This window comes from Eschrichtius robustus, chromosome 10 (assembly GCF_028021215.1).
Source record: "Eschrichtius robustus isolate mEscRob2 chromosome 10, mEscRob2.pri, whole genome shotgun sequence".
In the NCBI taxonomy this organism is placed as follows: domain Eukaryota; kingdom Metazoa; phylum Chordata; class Mammalia; order Artiodactyla; family Eschrichtiidae; genus Eschrichtius; species Eschrichtius robustus.
In genome coordinates, this window is record NC_090833.1 from 51,762,327 (window position 1) to 51,782,901 (window position 20,575).

The window sequence follows — 20,575 nt, forward strand, 5'->3', positions numbered from 1 at the left end:
CTCTTAAAAACCCAGGTTCCTTCTAGCACCTTGTTCCTCTGTCCCTAAGTATGATCTCATAGTCCAAGATAGCAGTGCTATTGTTCCAGTCATCACATCTGCATTCCAGGCCGCAGGATGGAGGAAGGAACAAAGAGAAAGGCTGTCAAAGAACAATTCCTGTGTCTTTTAGGGGAGGCTTTTGGGAGTTGCTACATGACATATCTGCTTATGGCCATACTAACAGCAAAGGAGGCTAGGGATATATAGTGTTTATATTTGACCAACTAACCAAAGAGAGTCCTATTAGTGTAGAAGAACGAGGTAACATACTGAGGAACATCTAGTTATCTTTGCTATGGCTGCCCCATACATCCCTCTGTCAAATGAGCTTTCTTGGAGTTTATTTCAATACATTCCTCTTGCTTCAAAACAGTGACTTCTTGTAATCATATTTTTTTAAAAGATGAATACCTATGTGTTGTAAAAATTTGTAAAAACATAAAGAACAACGTTAAAATCACCATGATTCCACAGCCTAAAGATAATCACTGAAACAGCATCATGTAAGAAATGTCCTTAACACTAATATAGAACAAGCAACTTCAGACTACAGAGTATTTAGATGTTTTTCAAGGTTCTCTGCTGTACTGTATATGCAGTTATTCCTTCAGTAAACATTATAAAACATCTTAGTCCCCAGCATCTTGTTAATTCATGTGTGTGGTTGGAAGGGAGAGCAAAGAAAGAACTTTTAAAAATTAAATTTGTTGCTCTCAAGATACTGACAGTCTAGTACTGAGAGGCAAGACAGACATATATGAAAAAGTTGGTAAATCAATCAGGGCATGTAAGTGCTGTATTTGTGTTAATGTATGTAAAGGTACGCTAGAAAGCAGAAGACAAAATAATCATGACACTAGGTGTCTTTATTTAATGGTAGAATAATTTGTACTGTGGACAACTGTTTGGAAAAATGACACCTTGAGGATACATCTTGCTTTTTAGTTGCTGGAGAATGAAATTTGGATTACAAGTCCTTAGAACAGTGTGATCAAGCTTTAACACGGTTAAATTCTAACCTCTCCTGATTCCCTGATTTAGAAGTCCAAAGTTCATTTAGGGGTAATTCATCATGACCTGTGCCTTTTGTGAACTTCAGAAATAACTAAAGATGGGCCAGTTGAATTTCGCTGAAAAATGGGACGTGATTTTTTTTTTAATCCTGACGTTATTGCATTAAAAAAAAAAAGTTTTTGAGGAGAAATCAACGAAAATTAACCTTTCCTAATGAAAATGCTTAAGTGAGAAAATTAACGATGTTAAGACATACACAGAAAAACCTAAGCGCTCTACCAAAATACTAACAATTGCCACTAGATGGTGAGATATGAGTGACTTTTTTTTTCTTTAGATGGTCCGTACATAACATTCTTTTTTTGTATTCCTCATCGTGTTCTTTTTTTTTTTTTTGAAGTATAATTGCTTTACAATATTATAGTAGTGTACAATATTATATATAGGTGTACAGCATAGTGATTTTTTTAAACAAGCAAAGTGGTTTTTAGAAAGTTATTTTATTTTATTTATTTTATTTTCTAAGAAACCTTCACTCGTGGCAAAGGCACAGTGGAGATTACTGTTAAAGGATAACTCCTTGATCCCTGTCCTGAGCCGAGCGCGGGGAAGGTTTCCGCCCGCCCGCCCGCCCGCCCTGGAACCCATGCCGCGGCGGGTGCTCTCGGAACCCACAGAGAACAGTGGGGCCCATTGTGCCTCCGGCTTCCTCAGGTGGCCCAGGACCGAGGCCGCCAGTTTCCACACCAGAACACACACCCTTTCATGAAGAAGGGACCTGTGCGGCAAAGACAGAGCCTCTCTGTGGAGACATTGAAACTGCCGGCTTTCTTTTGACTCCTGGCAAAACTGGCCAGAAGAACACACGTTTTCAAAAGCTCCGGGCTTCCTGTTTGCATTCAGAAAGCGGGGGCCGCCGAGTAGCTGAGGGCGCCCGGGGGTGGGGTCGGCGAGCCGCTTCGACCTCATTGGTGAGGACCCGGCCTATGGCGTGTGCGCCCGGCCCGCCGGCCGAGTTCCCCCAGTGTCCACCCTCCTGCGCTGACGGGGTGGAGAGCCTGGGCCCCCGAGCTGGAGTGCGGGCGGCGGGCCGGCGGGATAGCAGCGGGCGCCGGGTAGGTGTGCGGCCAGCGGGCGGGTGACGGGGCCTCCCCCCGGGGCGCAGTCCCCGCCGGCCCGGGAGCGGGGCGGGCGGCAGCGGGGAGCACCCGGCCGGGAGGGTCTAGGCCGGCCCAGCTTAGAATCAACCCGTGCCGTGAGATCTGTCTGACACCCAAGCCTGCCGTTTTTCTTTGCTGATGGAATTTCAGGCAGCACTGGAAACAGGTCTGGCTGCATACTTTGAGAGAGTATTGTGGAGAGAGAGTTGTCCTTGTGGAGTTAAAAAGGAAAGAAGACACGTTCTGTTAGCCTGAGCACAAGTTTCCGGGCGCAGAGCTCCTCATCAGCTTACCCTTCCTTAGGCTAGAAAATGATTGGTGTTGAGCACCTCTTTCAAATAGAGTCCTTTTTCCACGTGGTTTAAAACTGAAATCTAATGGCCAGATTCTAACAGCTAGAACAATTTAATGTTGTTTTAAATGAGGACACGAAGAGAACATAACCTTTTTATTCCTCTGCCTGGCAGTTTTCTTTTTTGTACTTTTCTTTCCAGCGTTTCAGAGGGAAGAGGGGGAGTGGAGGTAAAAGGTTTCCTCAGAGCTTTCACACTGTCGGGTGTCACATTCAGCACTGTCAAGGGTGGGAAGCACAGGCCAGCAATCCAAATTGCTGGAAGTACCTGGACCTTGACAGCAGTTAGGTGGGCTTTTTACACCCAAGGATAGGGGCAGGGGTACAGATGGCTTGCATTGTTACTCATCACTTTGGGATCCTTCCCATAGCTCTCAAATGCAGATCTTGTTATTATGACTCTAGGAAAACACATTACTTAATCCTGCAATTTAAACAAACAAAAACGGCCTTGTTTTTCAGTTTGAAATGCATAGCTCAGGTCAGCAGCAAGGTCTGTGCCTTGAAAGATTCCTGTTTTCCTTTTCTAAATGGTTTAGCCAGAAGTAGCATTTATCAAATGCCACACGATCCAGTGTTTGGAGTATAGGTTTGCCCTTATTTTCATTCTCCTTTGCATCTGTTTGGATCCATCACAAATGCAAAACAAGGTATTCTTGGAATAGTGAATGTTTTGTCCAAAAGAAGTCAAAGAGGAAAAAACGTTTCCTCTGGTGGGATAGGGTTTGGTTTGGTTTTTAAATGGGAAGACACACAATATAGGTGAAGTCTGTCCTCCAACTGTTCTTGCCCCCATGCTGCTGGAGTTAATCACTCAGTGTCCCCTGTGTCCCAGCTTTCTCTGCAAGGAAGGTGTCAAGGCAAATTGTGACCTTGTGGGGGTGGTCAGGCACTGGGTTATGCTGGCCACCAGTTAGAAAAGCTGTACGGTCTGCAAAAGAGCAGTAGGTGGGAGAACTCAGGTCCAGGCTTCCTGGATCTGCACTGACTTGGTCTGTTACTTTAAGACTTCTCACTTTTTGTGCCTCAGAGTACACTTTATAAACTAGGAGTCATAATGACTGCTGTCTATACTTCAAAGGGACTGTAGACGGCAAAAGAAATGATCAACTTGAAAATGCTTTCCAGTCTTTTTAATGCATTCTTTTTTAAAAAATCAAGTATTTAGTAAGGACTTACTGTGTGCCTGGCTCTTAAAAATCATTTTCTCATTACATTCTTTTAACAACCTTATGATTTAAATACTTGTATTTGCATTTTTACTCAGGGGGAAACTGAAGTTCTGAGAGGTTTGTTAACTCTCTCACCCAGTTGTTAAGTTGTAGATTCAGGGTTAGAACATAGATTTGTCAACTCTTAAATCATACTAGCTTACCACACTGCAACATATGACAAATGTTAGTTTTTACCATTATGAGTATTACATGGCATTATAATATTCTCTTCTTTGTCTCTTAGGAAAAGCAGATGATGTTCTTTATGGAGATCATGACAGGGGACAAAAAGGTCCTTATTTTGTGGAGACCCCCTATGGTTATCAACTAGACTTAGATTTCCTCAAATACGTAGATGACATACAGAAAGGAAACACCATCAAGAAAGTGAACATCCAGAAGAGACGGAAGCCATCTGTGCCATGCCCAGAAACCAGGGCCACACCTAGTCATCAAGGTGTGTGGACTTCCACTGAATCCCTCTCATCCTCCAACAGTGATGACAACAAGCAGTGCCCCAACTTCCTCCTAGCCCGAAGTGAAGTTACATCAAGTCCAATCCCAAGGCCACCTGCCCCTCTGGAGACCTCACCCACTTTTCTTACCATCCCAGAAAGCCGACAGCTGCCACCACCATCCCCGCAGCTCCCAAAGCACAACCTTCATGTCACCAAGACACTGATGGAGACCCGGAGAAGACTCGAACAGGAGAGAGTCACCATGCAGGTGGCACCTGGTGAGTTCCGAAGGCCCAGGCTGGCCAGTTTTGGAGGCATGGGCTCCACGAGCTCCCTCTCCTCATTTACGGGTTCTGGAAACCACAATCCTGCCATGCACCAGCATCAGAATGGCTACCAAGGCAACGGGGATTATGGTGGCTATGCCCCAGCTGCTGCCACCACTTCTTCCATGGGCAGTTCCATCCGCCACAGCCCTCTGAGCTCAGGGATCTCCACTCCGGTGACCAACGTGAGCCCCGTGCACCTGCAGCACATCCGTGAGCAGATGGCCATTGCCCTGAAACGCCTGAAGGAGCTAGAAGAGCAGGTGCGAACCATCCCTGTGCTCCAGGTAAAGATCTCTGTCTTGCAAGAGGAGAAAAGGCAGTTGGCTTCACAGCTGAAAAACCAAAGAGCTGCATCCCAGAACGATGTCTGTGGTGTGAGAAAGAGGTCCTACAGTGCTGGGAATGCATCCCAGCTGGAACACCTCTCCAGGACCCGGAGAAGTGGCGGGGAATTATACATTGACTATGAGGAGGAAGAAATGGAGAGTGCGGAGCAGAGCACCCAGAGGATAAAGGAATTCCGGCAGCTCACAGCAGACGTGCAGGCCCTGGAGCAGAAGATCCAGGACAGCAGCTGTGAGGCCTCCTCAGAGCTCAGGGAGAACGGGGAGTGTCGGCCTCGAGAGCGCCAGTCTGTGGCTGTGGGTGCTGATGAGAACATGGACAGCATTGTGCACCACAGGGGCGCCGGGTCCTGCAAGGATGCTGCTGTAGGCACAGTCACCGAGACGAGGAATTCTGGGGTCAGCGTGACAGAAGCCATGCTTGGAGTGACTACTGAAGCTGACAAAGAAATTGAGCTGCAACAGCAGACCATAGAAGCCTTAAAGGAAAAGATCTATCGCCTGGAAGTACAGCTTAAAGAAACCACCCATGACCGGGAGATGACTAAACTCAAGCAAGAGCTGCAAGCTGCTGGCTCCAGAAAAAAAGTTGACAAAGCCACGATGGCCCAGCCGCTTGTTTTCAGCAAGATGGTGGAGGCAGTGGTACCCACAAGAGACCAAGTAGCTGGCAGTCACGTGGACGTGGTTGACGCCTGTGTCGGGACCTGTGTGCAGACAAATAGCGTAGGCACCGCCTGCCAGCCCGATCGTGAGAATAAAGTGGTGGGGCCTGAGCTGCCCATGAATTGGTGGATTGTTAAGGAAAGGGTGGAAATGCATGACCGATGTACTGGGCGGTCCGTGGGGACGTGTGACAAGAGCGTGGGTGTGGACATCAGCGTCTGTGAAACAGGCAGCAACACGGAGGAGTCTGTGAACGACCTGGCACTCCTCAAGACCAACCTGAATCTCAAAGAAGTCCGCTCCATCGGCTGCGGAGATTGCTCTGTCAATGTGATCGTCTGCTCCCCAAGGGAGTGCACCTCCCGGAGTGTGAACACGGAGGCCGTCAGCCAGGTGGAAGCTGCTGTCATGGCAGTGCCTCGAACCACGAGCCAGCACAGCAGCACGGTTCTAGAACAGGTGTCCCAGTTCACCAACACCGAGATGGCCACCCTCACAGAGTCCTGCACCAACACTTCCCTCAGCACCATGGACAAGCACACCAGCACCCGGACTGTGGAGATGCGGACTGTGGCGGTCGGAGAAGGCCGCGTCAAGGACGTCAGCTCCGCTAAGATGCGGTCCGTCGGAGTTGGAACGGTGCTCTCTGGCAGCTCTGGGTTTGACAGGCCATCCTCTGTGAAGACCAAAGAGTCGGGCGTGGGGCAGATCAGTATTAACGACAACTATCTGGTTGGTCTGAAAATGAGGACCATAGCTTGTGGTCCTCCCCAGTTGACGGTGGGGCCCGCAGGCAGCCGGCGGAGTGTAGGGGTCGGGGATGAGCCTGTAGGAGAGTTCGTGGAGAGCCCCCAACCCCAGGCTCCGTCCAGAGTGGTGACAGGCTTGGATCACTACATTGAGCGTGTCCAGAAGCTGCTGGCAGAACAGCAGGCGCTGCTGGCTGAGAACTATAGTGAACTGGCAGAAGCTTTTGGGGAACCTCGCTCACAGATTGGCTCCCTCAACTCCCAGCTCATCAATGCCTTATCGTCAATCAACTCTGTCGTGAAGTCTGCAAGCGCTGAGGAGCTGAGGCCTGACTTCCTGAACACCAGCCTGGGTAAGGTCACAGGTAGGTGGCGCTCCTGAGGGTCCTGGGAGTGAGAAAGGATGGGGACAGTGGAAATCCAGGAGGTAGGGATTTTTTTTTTTTTTTTTTTTTGCCTGGCGGAGCCATTTTTTGGAACCATGGAGAAAGCTTCAGAATGGTAATGGGTAGAATGAACACCAAGAATCTAAATCCATAAGCAGCTGTGCTGATTCTCATTATCTGATGGTTTCGTTAAGGCTAGAAGAAGAAAAGCATACTAGTGTTGGCTGGCTTAAGGGCTGTCTTCGGGGGCTGCTGGTTTGATAGATGTCTTTCAGTTATTTACTTGCTCATTTTATACTGGATGGCCTGGAAAAAAGCCCTGCCCTGTTTGTAACCACAATTACCAGTATATGATCAATGAAAAAATACTGGTATGAAGTGTTTTTAATTAAAACTTTTTATGAGGGGAGAGAGATTCCATTAATTCATGTATCAGTTCAACAAATAATGATTAAATACCTGCTTTGTTTCAAACATAGGTATAGGCTGTTGTTTTCATGGTGCTTACATTTCCAGTTGGGGGCACAGGCAATAAACAATATACCTAAATGTGTCAGGAGATGATACATGCTATGAAGGAAGGAACTCCACTTAGAGGAACAGTGAGTGGTGGCGGAGAGGTGAGGGCAGTCGGAGATGGCGTGGTCCAGGAAGGCCTCTCTGACAAGGAGCCCCTGAGCCAGAACCCTGAGACAAGGGAGGCCTTTCCCACTGTTCATTTTGTTAGGTGCTTACATTTTTGTCTTTCTCATGTTTTCCTTTATTCATTGGGATTCCTGCTCACCCTGGCTTTTCTTTTTTCTTTTTCATTAAAATAAATTTATTTATTTATTTTTGGCTGCGTTGGGTCTTCGTTGCTGCACGCGGGCTTTCTCTAGTTGCGGCGAGCGGGGGCTGCTCTTCGTTGCGGTGCGCGGGCCTCTCATTGCTGTGGCTTCTCTTGTTGCGCAGCCTGGGCTCTAGGTGTGCGGGCTTCAGCAGTTGTGGCACGTGGGCTTCAGTAGTTGTGGCTCACGGGCTCTAGAGCGCAGGCTCAGTAGTTGTGGCGCACGGGCTTAGTTGCTTCGCGGCACGTGGGATCTTCCCGGGCCAGGGCTCAAACCCGTGTCCCCTGCATTGGCAGGTGGATTCTTAACTACTGCGCCACCAGGGAAGGCCCTGGCTTTTCTTTAAATTGAAGCTAAGAATGGAGAAATTACCCTGGAAGATTTGGTGACGTGCTATTTCCCTGTGAGCCTCCCTAAAATAAGTTCCCCTGTTGTCAGCTGCATGTGGTTCTAATTGTACATATTATCATCCTACCACTGGGTTCCATTCCTGGCTCTCCAGCTGTCACAAAGCAGCATGACCCGGGGAAGGAAAGTCATCCTTCTTTATACTTCCTTGTGAAATGGGCAGTCAAAGGGCATCCATCCTGTAAGGTGGTCAGTGTGTTCATCACTGGCCCCCAGTGAGCACAGGGTGGCCTTGGTCGTCCTTGGGGTGGTGCTGCTAGCACGTCCAGTGTGGTTTCTTTTGTTGATGTGCCAAACTGTAGCTGAGGTTTGGGAAGTACTAAAAAAACACACTCTCTACTCTGGCCAAGTGCTACACATAAAATGAATTAAAATGCTTCAGATGATTGGTGTAGTGTGCATTAAATTTAATTTTATGTGAAAACGTGCAGTAGAGACTTAAATGTAACTTAATAAACAAAAAGTTCAAATTCTTTGTTTCCCCCTATAACCAAAAGAGCAATGGTTAAAATAGACTGAAATAGATTATTTTTATATCTTCTGAGGTTTCACCTCCAAACCTGAATTAGTTAGTTTTTAGTAGCTGTGCTGTGGAACAGATAGCTTATTGTGGAAGAAAAGTGAACATGACAATGACAGCTGATGTTTGACAGATTTTTGCCTTTTGGAGTTAAAGGAGTCTAATAAATGTACAGGGAGTCATTTTAGAGTCAAGAGATTAAAATGATGTGTGAACCGAAGCAAGGTCTTAAGTAACTAATAATATGTCTGTTTCTACTTCTTTTTAAAAATCATGATGTCAGATGTTGAAGTCAAAATGAAACTCTTAAATACCTCCAGACACAGATGGTACAATGCATCATCCGTTGTAAGAGCATTTTCCTGCCAGCCTTCCTCCCTCCTCCCGAAACTGGGGTTTCTATTTCACATTCCTGCCAGAAATCTTCAGGTGAATCTTTGGAGTAATCTGCCTGACACCCAGAGCATCAAGACCCAGGGAGGAAGTTTTGTCTGGCTGTGTTACAGTGTTTTTTGGTCTTTTTCCAGTCACACTGACATTCCAGACATCACTATTTCGATCTGACCCTACACATGAACACCTAATTAATCAGCTAAAATGCAGGAGACCTATAACATTTGTGAACAAAAGTATAAATATTCTTCATAGAACTTATTTGATCATAGTGGCAGCTCCCTCTCAGAACATGCAAGACCAACTTTAAATTATTTCTGTAATTCCCATCACATTTGTATTTTGCTTTAAAGTTCTAATGAAGGAATTAGGTTAGGAACTCAATCCAGAGAATTACATTTTTGTTATCTCGTGTGTGTTGTATGGGCTGGAAATGAAAGCAGTTCAGTGTAGTAGAGATCTCAACGTCTGCAGGCTGTGAAGAGTGAAGGTGTGTCAAATGTACTCCAGCTTATTGTTCACACCAGACACTACAGAATATTGCTCACATACAGTCTAGAATACATTTCTGTACCAGAAGGAAAATGGAATATAGAAAGGTAGTCATTTCAAACTTTCTTCCCCAAATCAAATGATAGGAAGTTTGAGTTTGACATCACCAAAAAGAGCATATAAATGATCACTTATGTGAACCTAGTACTTTAAAGAATTTAAGTTTGGGCTCCAAAGCCAGGTATTCTGGGTTCGAATTCCTTCTCGGCACTAGGACAGGTTGTCTTTGTTCCCCTACAGGGTTGAAATGAAGATTTAGTGTGTCAGTATGAGTAAAGCATTTGGGATAGTCTGCAGCACAGAGGATAAATGCTGGCTCTCATTGCTGTTAACTGTTTTCTGTACTTCCAGAAATGGAAATGTAGATCTAGAACAAATTGCCAAACAGATGCGCTACAAATAGTCTTTTGTGTTTAATGCAAATTATTGTCTTCAGTAATTCTGGCTGGCCATCGCCTTCCCCCACCCCCCAATTGTTACACCTCCCCAGCTAACAATTTTATCAAGATAAAGAAATATATCAATAACAATGGGAAGACACAAAATGAGTAGAATAAATTTTCAATTCAGATTCTTTCAGAATCTGTGTCAAAGCTCAAAATGAAGCCTAAAATTAAGTTAGGTGTATATTAGTACCAAACCCAGAGAATTCTCTTCAGTTTTCCTAGGGTTGAAGATTTGAGGGTATTGCTTTTTAGTATGCAAAAGAGCATTATTTTTATCAGCATAATAATAATGCCTAACACTCCTGTTCAATTTCTTGAAGTTATAACGAGTATGTGCTCATAACACATTAACAGTTCAGAATTGCATAAAATACTGAGAGCCTCCCACATGCTCTCATGGGGTAACCCCTTGTGTGTTTGGTGTGTACAAGTGTGCAGGTCTGTATTTTAGAGACATTCTGTTTTGACAGCATTTGAATCGTACATATTCTCCTATGTATTTTTCACATGAAACATCACAAACATTTTTTCAGGATTTGAGAGACAATGTCACAGTTTTGATGCAGCTGGAATTTGGTGGTAATCAAAGATGATCTGTAAAGTACTTTTAATTACTAGTAGTATGAGTTTCATGTATTTAATATTTTCTTTCATGGAATTAAAAGGTTAAGAGGAAATCAGTTTCTCTTCTCAGAAACCTCAGGGAAAAAAATGTTTATTCTTTCTGTAAATCAATTGGATTGTTTTGGTTTGAGGAGTGGGTTACTTTTTTTTTTTTTTCCTTTTCCTTTTTCCCTCTGGAGAGAGGAGGAGGAGAGAGAAAATTCTAGACAAATGACTTGCAGTTACAAATACTCTAAAAATATGTAACTGTCTCTGAGCAAGTAACAAACAGAACTATCTGTAACAGTGGAACTTAACTGCCTGCCACATGATTTATAGAAAATTCATCTCTCATACCGGAATAAAAGAACTGCTTTTTAAATCAGCTTCCATATTTGCACTCTTAGTTATCTTGGGCTTGCTAAAAAAATTTATGAATTTGAAGTCATTCCCGTAACTGTGAAAGCAATTTTGTAGACAGAGATCTGAGCCAAAGCAAAAGCAGGGAAAATTAAGTCATTACAAAATACCATTTCTAGTTAGTTTTCTTAGTTCAAATCATATACCATTTACTTGTCCCAGTACCTTTCTTTAAAATCACAATTTTCTTTTAGTAAATGCTACAAGCATTGAATAATCCAAACCAAATGTTTCTGGAACCCTGTGGTGTGTGATAGCATGATGTGAAAGTCTATTGACGCGGAGGTCAGAGAGCTGACATCTGGTTCTGGCTGCCCAAGAACTTGCAATAACACTTTAGGGGGGTTTGGGCTGCCGTGTCCTCCTGTGTCATGAGAGGGTAGGATTAGATTTTTCTTGCTTGGGCCCTTTCAGCAGAATTATTCTGTAAAAGTATCTCTTCGCCAGGCTGCCCATCAGATTCATCTGAAGAACTTTTTTCCCCCAAATTCATGAGTTTTCTGCTGCCACCCACTGCTACCACCAACCACTCAATAGGCACACTTGGGCCCTATTTCAGGGAAATACTGTTGGAATAAACAGCCTTAAAGTGAGTCTTATTAATCTGGGCTCCATAGCTTCATGAATAATTTTGTGTTTGGAATTTTTGTGAAGAAAGTGCATGATTGTTATCAGATTCTCAGAAGGGATAGTTGACCCTCAGAGACTGAAATTACAGATCTAGGACATCTGTTACAGACCTTGAGAAAAAGCACTTCAGCCCTGAGGAAAATCTTTTACAAAGGTTTAAAATCCACCACCTTTGTGAGCCCTTCAGTTGACACTTGTTTGAAAATCTTCTTCTTTTAAACTGATGCTTTATCGTTTTAAATGGGTATTAGTGAAATGTATGCACTCTGGAAAAAGATGCAAGTTTACTTTGACACTTCTACTCTGAATGAATCTGTAAAGTATATAGTTCATTTCTAGCTAACGCATGGAGATTGGTTGGTGTTTTTTAAGAACAGAAATGGCTTTAAGTTCCTGGATGTCCAGTCATAAACGATGAAAGAATTGTTGGTATTGGGTGATGGTTACAACTGTTTGTTCTTCCTCCAGTCAGCGAGTCGTTTGTATCTCAGTAAAGGTGTTTAAAGTGTGCTCTGTTCCCATCTCTATTCAGGTCGATTGATAGCTATGCATTCAGTGTCAACTATATGCAAAGTGTGATACTAAAGCAGAGAGAGAGATAAAGTGGTCGAAGCCTTGAACTTGCAATCCAGTTGGGAAGCCAAGACACATATACCAGAAATATGAATGATAACCTGTGGGGGGTATATGTTAGCCACCAAATAATGTGAAAATAAAAGTGATTGAAGAATTCAGCTGCAGTTAAGCTCTCTGAGGTTTAGGGAAGAGATGAGTTTAGTGTGGAGAGGACGACGACGTTAGCTGCATCTGGAAGAACACAGAGCACATCTGTTTAACCCAACAGTTAATGCAGCCTGTCAGCGGGGGTTTTCTGGATCAAGTCTTGGGTTGGTGTGTAATTAAATGTGGGTGGCGTTGTGGTGAGAGAGAATCTGATTCTTAATCCACTCAGCATTTTAATTTCTAAGTACCCAGTTTTAGATACATTCATGACAGCTGTCTGGTATGTTCTCAGGAAAATATTAAAGTGGCCCTAGAAATTATTACATGCGGCTCTTACCATTTAGTGGCTTTATGTTGGTGGCCGCACGCATTGGTATTCAGGCAGAGTTCTGAGTGATGAGCCTGCAGACAGAAAGGGATTGTCCTTTCTCCTGCATCAAAGCTACATACTTTCCCCTCACAGGTAATGTGTACCAAATAAAGAAGGTGATCCTTCATGAATAATCCCTATTGTCTATTCCCCAAACCAACATGTGGGCTGAAAAGGGTGAATGTGTGCTCAAGCCCTTTTCCTTATGGAAAAACTAGAAGTGTTATTTTAGACCTCTTTGAATTCTTTTTTTTTTTTGGAATTCCTTTATTTTTATTTTTTATTTATTTATTTATTTTTGGCTGTGTTGGGTCTTCGTTTCTGTGCGAGGGCTTTCTCTAGTTGCGGCAAGTGGGGGCCACTCTTCATCGCGGTGCGCGGGCCTCTCATTATCGCGGCCTCTCTTGTTGCGGAGCACAGGCTCCAGACGCGCAGGCTCAGTAATTGTGGTTCACGGGCCTGGTTGCTCCGCGGCATGTGGGATCTTCCCAGACCAGGGCTCGAACCCGTGTCCCCTGCATTGGCAGGCAGCTTCTCAACCACTGCGCCACCAGGGAAGCCCCCTCTTTGAATTCTTAATTACACTTTGGGAAAATGCCTAAATGATTGAACGACCTCCATTATGACTCAGAAATTTCAGTCCTACCTTTTTGACAAGTAAGCTAGGTGTTCTTTAAAAATCAAATCAGAATGTTTAAATGAAAATTTGGCACAATAACATGGTTAATTAGTTGGCCGCACTGTTCATAATTGTACTTTTAGAAGGCACTTGGCATTATAAATAAAAATATGAGTCAGCATGCCAGAAGAATTGCAGTATGTGAGCAGGGCAACTTTTAAGATCCATTTAAATATATTTTTAAATATCAATTTTCTAACAAATTTAGAAACAGATTTCTATATACCAACAACTAATACCCATTCCAGATGGATAAATATCACCGAGGAAACTGGAGAAGGTGATCTCTTTAAAAACTTCTCCATCTCTATTTTTCATTGATTTTTAAAAAATATCAAATACTTTAACTTTTCTAAAGTCAAAAACGTAAAAAAAGTTTTCCTTTTAAGTTACTTATTTTTCATTACAGTTTGCCTTAGCTAGTAGTATAATTATCCATGTATTAAATGCTAAGTGTACTTTAGAATTAATACTTCGAGGATGCTTTTATTTTCCAGAACACTGAGATTTCTGTCATTTGCTGTCTTTTAGTTATCACTAATCTGGTCAAGTCATAAAATGAAGCTCATGCTTTATTGGCATTTATGGCCATTATAAGTTTGAGTTAATGACCGAAGACCACACAGTTGCCCACTCCCCTGTTCACTAACTCCGCAGTGGTGCCTTCGGAAACTATTGCGCCCTGGGGGGAATTTTGAGCAGCTAGGTCATAGTACCAGACTTATAAAGGTGTTTGGTGATTACTCCTGTTGTTTTACCCTTATTGTTTGCATAGCATTTACTGTTGGTCATGGACTTCTACCATTAGTGGTCCAGGGCTGCTAACTAAACCAACAATAATTCCTAATAATTCACATGGTCCAAGTTGATAGAGTGGAACCGGAGGGAAGTCTAAACTCTTGTTTTTGGCAGTCAAGTTTTACATTGTTTTCAGCAAATTTTTGATTGGTTAATTTAATTCACTGGTTCTCAATCCTAGCTGTACATTAGAATCCTTTGCAGAGCTTTTAAAAACTGCTAATACTTGGGCCCACCTGCAGATATTTCATTGTATCTGTATTTTTAAAAGCTTCGCCCCCAACTCAGGTGACTCTGAAGGGCAGCCAGGGTTGAGACCATTGAATTTTGTTGGCCACTTTATTTTTGGCTTTCTTGGCTGCACTCTTCCTGTGTATTACTGAAACACAGCAGTCATTTGTCAGTCTTAGGCTGGTGCGTGTGTCATCTTATGTGTGCCCGCTAACCACAATGGGTCTTTATCAAGTGCAGACAATTGTTTCTGGGTCACTCAAGAGAGGCAGAGTTTCAACACCATCTAAAAAACATTTTCGGGCAATAAAGGTGACAAATTTCCTCTGATCCAGCTAATGAGAACTAGTTTAACGCTTAACGTTGTTCTTTGCCTTGCTAGTTAGTCTTAACAGAATCCCTGTGACTTTCCATTGAATTACACAGGCATTTATTTAAGGCTTTCCATTGTCCAGCACTGTTCAGAGCACTGAAGAGGACCCCAGGTAAGAATGTAGCATGGAGGGACTCAGGGACTTGCATTCTCACAGAGGGAACACATGTGAGACCAAGGAAACGGAGGGCAGGGTATATTCTGGTCTGGACAGTGAGTGCTGCAGAACAGTGAGGGGAAAAGATCTTTGTGGAATGGTATCATAGGAAGAAGACTAGAGGAAATAGAAATGGTGCCAAGCCTTGAAAAGAGTATGGGTAGAATCCTGCTGGTAAAGAAAGCTGAAATTCTAGGCCAGTAGGACAGTCTAGTAAGGAAGGGCACAGAGGTGGAAGTAATTAAGTCACCAGACCACTCTGAATGAGTAGAGGGTAGGAGTTGTTGAGCAGTTAAACTACCCCAGGCAAGAAGAAGCTGTCCATGTTCACTGTGAAGGAGCCTCAGATGCCTGCTTGAGAGGGTGGACCTTGATTGGAGAAGCTTTAAAAAGCCCAAGTTTACAAAACTAAGTTCTGGAGAAGAGGAGTATTTGCCTCCAGTGGGAAGATTATCTGGAAAAGGGCAGCAGGTGGGAAGTGTGGATTTACTGGGTTGTTAGAAACGTTCTGTTTCTGAATTAGGGAGGCGCTAACACAGGCATGTACATTTCCGAAAATTCATCAAACTCTACCCTGAAATTCTGTGCATTTTACTGTATATAAATTATACCTCAATTTAAAAATATTTTTTAAAGCCGTGTTTAGAAGGAAAGAGAACCTATGGATTAAAAGACTTAAAAACCATAGCAGCCAATGGAAATATAGGACTGAGGTTCTGATTCAAGCACTCTATAAAAAAAATTTTAAGAGATCATTGGAGAAATGTGAATACTGACCAGATATGTGATCATTTTAAATTCTCTTTTTTTAGATTTGATAGTTTTAGCTTTATACTTACTTTTTGAGAACTGAATATATACTAAAATATTTATGAATGAAAGTGGTAGGGTCTTCAGCTTGTGCTTCAGAGGAATCCAGTGTGAGTGGTTGGAGGAGGTGTAGATGAGCCCAGATAGCTGATCATTATTGAAGCTAGTGCTGGGGACAGAGGGGTTCATTATACTGTTGTCTACTTTTGTGTCTGTTTAAGGTTTCAGTAACAATAAAAACTATTTATGTATTTGCATTTTAAAAATCATTGTTGGTCCTTGAATGGAGAAGTGGTTAGTGAAAGTGTTTCTCTAGGAAGTATTCTGGTACTTGAGGATTAACATACTGAGACTCTTTGGAGGTTACTGCAGTAATTTCAAAGTAATGATGAATGAAGTTGGAAAAGGAGGAATGAAGACAAATGCCCTGCTTTGTTTACTTCAAGTAAGGCAAAAGCACTTGAGACATTTCTTATTTTCTGTTAGGGGGACACATCAGGTCGTGGGGGCAATTGAATATTATCTGGAGGACTACAGTTAGTACTGTCTGTGTGTGCTGAGGAGGGAGGTGGATTTGTGAAGGAATCACCAGGGAGCTCCCCATGCCTCCGGAGCTAGAGGAGAGAGCATTGTGAGTGGATGAAGTACCATTCGCAGAGTTAGGAAATGTCAGCCACACTGAAAATTCTGTGATATACTTAATGTGTGTGTGTGTGTATATAAATTACATAATAATAATCCAATTTTTCTGCTTCACCACTAAACAAATACTTTTTAAAATGTAGTTTAATTTTTTTTTTTTAGAAATTTATTTTTTATTTGTTGATTTTTGGCTGTGTTGGGTCTTCGTTGCCATTCACAAGCTTTCTCTAGTTGTGGTGAGTGGGGTCTACTCTTCATTGCAGTGCGGGCTTCTCATTGCAGTGGCTTCTCTTGTTGCGGAGCACAGGCTCTAGGCACGCGGGCTTCAGTAGTTGCAGCACGCAGGCTGAGTAGTTGTGGCTTGCAGGCTGTAGAGCACAGGCTCAGTAGTTGTGGTGCACGGGCTTAGTTGCTCCGCAACATGTGGGATCTTCCCTGACCAGGGATCGAACCCATGTCCCTTGCATTGGCAGGAGGATTCTTAACCACTGTGCCACCAGGGAAGTCCAGTAAACAAATATTAAGTACCTAACATATGCAAAAGCAATCTGGAAGATGTGGTGAGAGAAACAAAGTTGATTAGAACCATGTAGCACCCTCAAAATATTTACAGACAAGAAGGGAGCCTAAGACAATCACACGAATCAACTGCTACATTGTATTATAGATCTTATAAGAGAGTCTGAAAGATGGGCCATGAGAGTTCAGAGAAAGGAGAGTTAATTTCTGGTAGGGAGATGAGGGAAGGCTCGGAAGAGGAAGCGATGGGAAGGTTGGCCATGTGAGGGAGGGTGGGGAAGGAACATCACCAGGTAGAAGAAAATAAGCTAAGGCAGGTGTGCTCTTAGGAGAATAAGAGACCCCACTTTCTACACTGGGAGGAGTTCCGTCGACTGGGGTGCAGTTCGCACCCCAAAAAGGACCACAGGTATAGTGGGAAATAAACTTGGAGAGGTAAGTTGGTGCCAAGTGGCAGATGGTGTAGAATCTGGCTAAATAGTATGGACTACGTTTCCTGAGTGGTGGGCAGCTTTTTAGGTTTTTCAGGTTTCGTTTTAGCTGGAGTAAGGTTGGGATTTGAGCTGAGTGGGAGTTCTGCTCTGCAGCAGTGAGGGAGAGGGGAAAATGTGAAGGAAAGGGGACAGTCAGGATGCTACACTGGCGGCCCAGGCCAAAGTTAGGTGGTAGCACCAGAACAGAGAGAAGAGAGGCACTGTGGAGTTTGACCGATCCAGATGTGGTCATAAAGGGAAGGGATCACAGTCAAGAAGGCCTTGGGGGTTTGATTTTGGATGGCTTGGCTATTAATGCCAATTATGCAAAAAGAAAACACCAGAAAAGCACTTGAGAAAAGGATGAGTTGCAAGAATTTTTTTTTTTTAATACCATTTAGCCCATTTTATTTGGTCCTAGCATCACACACTTCTACAACCTTCTCCTTCCTGACAGGCAGTAATTTGGAATACACCTGTAAGTGTGGAAGTCTTCAATCAGGAGAGCCATTAAACTCCCAGACATCCCGGCATGAGCAAGAGGTGGGGACCACAGAAGGGAAGCCCATCAGCAGCGAGGATACCTTCCCCACTCAGGAAAGCACGCTGTCTCCAGTGAACCTGACAGACGACCAGATAGCCGCTGGCCTCTATGGTAACTTTCCTCACTCACGGCCCCTCTCGACATCAGGGTTCTAGGACCAGAGTTGTCAGCATTCCAATCTAATGCCAGTGTGCCTTATAAATTGACCTGGAAGAATGATTACACAGTTGTTAGGAAGGTAGGCCTAGAATATCTTTAAGATTATCAAAGAAAGCCATGCAATCCCCTTAAGAAAACTCATCTGATGTTGCAAATTACAAAATATTTTAAACAGCATTTCACTCTTTCATAGTCTGGCAGGTATAAATTTTTTTCCAGGTTATCTCAACTGAAAAAAAAAAAGGACTAATAATCCCTATCTTAGTGCCTAGATGGTTTCTGAGGATCAAGTGAGACGTGACATCACTTTAGAAACAGTAAAGCCTGATACAGATGCTAGTTGTCACTGCTTTTGTTATGTCTGGAAGGACGAATGGATTTTTTTTTTTTCCATTTAAAGAACATTATTAATGGAACTTTGAAGTATTTTCTTTGCATGCATTCAATTTTCCAGTGGATTTTGGGCAAGTTTGTCATATATACATGCCAAAATCTATATTAACATGAATGAAAAAATAAATGTACATGAAGAAAGAGTACCTATTCACTTAACTTGTATGGGTATGAGTTGAATTAATTTTGATCACCATGATTCACTTTTCCACAGTATGTACAAATAATGAAAGTACGCTGAAGTCCATCATGAAGAAGAAAGATGCCAACAAAGATTCAAATGGAGCGAAAAAGAATCTTCAGTTTGTTGGCATTAATGGAGGGTAAGGAAAGATGGCGGTACTGGTGTTTATACGCGGTCTGTCTGTTTCCTTTGCCTCCTGCCTGCTCAGGTCATATCTAAAGGTGCCTAGTCTGGGTGACGGAAGATTCCCTCCTCTGAAAGGTGCATTTGGGCTTCTCTTCTCTCTTCTTGCTATCTTTAAGGATATTTCACTCTTGAAAGGATACGTGATGAAGCTGAGTAACTTACATCTTCTCACCTCTGATCTGAAACAAATGGTCTTCAACAAAAGCAACAGGCAGCAGGTTCCCTGCTGGACAGCTTGTACTTAACTGTATCAGAACTGAGCAACAACCAGAGACTGAGGACATCACTCCATGGTCCAGGGATAGTCATCCACTCCTTCAGAATGGGTTGTTTTGCTTAGCTCTCCATGTTTACAAATAAAATAGTAGGGCCTTTCACCTGAAGAGTAACCTCGCCATGCCGTCAGTTCTTTGCTTCCTAAATAGAATGTGTTTTAGTTGTTTATTGCTTCTCCTTTAATTGGCCCAGATAAATAGTTCAGCCTGTTTGTCCTCCTACAGTTGAATCAAAGCAATTAATCTATTAATCCATTCATGGCCTTGACAAGAAAGCAGTAGTGCAGAGTTAGCTGAGATAATATTTATAGGAAAGCGTACCACAAAGATATAACTTAGTGGTGTCTGTTTTCCAAATCTTTAGCGTTTTATTGGGTAATATGTCCCACAGTTTGGAGAGTGTGTACCAGAGAAACTATTGATAACTTACATAATATGTTCACCTTGGACACTGGGAAAATTAATGGTACAAAAATAAGAAGAATGAAAGGGGGAAAGAAAAGGAACAGGAAAGATGAAAAACTGCAGACTTGGTTTCCATAAAATGAATTTCCTTTGATTTATATTAAGCCAGAAGTGCTATATATATATATATATATATATATATATATATATATATATATATATATATATATATATATATATACACACATACATACATACATATTTTTTTTCTGCAAGTGGTATGTGATACCACTTGGCAACCTAGGTTATTCCTTGTAAGTGAGAACCCATTCAAAACCAACAGACTTCTAAATAGACCTTACTCCGAACTTCTAAGTACAGGGTCTAAAACCACTGATGAAATTTCTGGAGTCAGTTAGCAGCTTTCCCTTCATAAACATTTCTGTCACTGGGTCTTTATGGGCACACCTTGCATCTCCTGAACTCCCAATTGCCACCTAGGTATGAAACCACTTCAAGTGATGATTCCAGCTCAGATGAAAGCTCTTCTTCCGAGTCAGATGACGAGTGTGATGTCCCTGAGTATCCTCCTGAGGAAGAGGAGGAGGAAGAGGAGGACGAAGACACTCGGGGAATGGCAGAAGGCCACCATGCACTTAATGTGGAAGGTTTCACGTCCAACAGGGTGGAAGATGAAATGCAGGTTCCAGAATGTGAACCTGAGAAGGTGGAAATCAGAGAGAGGTGTGGTACATTTCCCCCCCCTCCCCTCACCCTTCCCACGTTTGATGTACTTTGGCAGTAGAATTGGCCGATTAGGAGACTGTGCAGTTGAATCTGTGAGTTTGGTCTTTCCACTCTCCAAAGGAGGGCTAAACTTTACCTGTGCCTCAGAGCTGTGTACCTCTTGTCATGATGCTAATAAATACAAGTGCAAAAATGATAACTGCTAGATCTCTTATAGTAGCAAAGAGAAGGGCTTGATATCTGTTCACCTTTGTTTCTTTAACTATTTGCTATCTAATTTTATATGTGGAGTCACCATCCGCATAATTGTTAAGCACCACCAAAGCTTCCATTGTTTGAACAACCCACCTTATATTTAAAGGTAGATTAGAATTTTTTGTGACCAACACATTTC

General features: G+C 43.0%; 1 protein-coding gene across 5 annotated transcripts in view; it reads left to right on the forward strand.

The window, feature by feature from the left end:
* KANK1 (KN motif and ankyrin repeat domains 1) overlaps positions 1-20,575 on the forward strand; it is a 189,369-nt gene that overhangs the window by 157,495 nt on the left and 11,299 nt on the right. For 3 of the 5 annotated variants that reach the window (XM_068552966.1, XM_068552968.1, XM_068552967.1), the window contains 4 exons: positions 4,027-6,693; positions 17,746-17,943; positions 18,599-18,707; positions 19,936-20,178. In XM_068552966.1, coding sequence (XP_068409067.1) covers positions 4,027-6,693; positions 17,746-17,943; positions 18,599-18,707; positions 19,936-20,178 — 3,217 coding nt within the window. The remainder of the gene's footprint in view (positions 1-4,026; positions 6,694-17,745; positions 17,944-18,598; positions 18,708-19,935; positions 20,179-20,575) is intronic. The other 2 variants (XM_068552969.1, XM_068552970.1) reach the window with 2 other exon arrangements.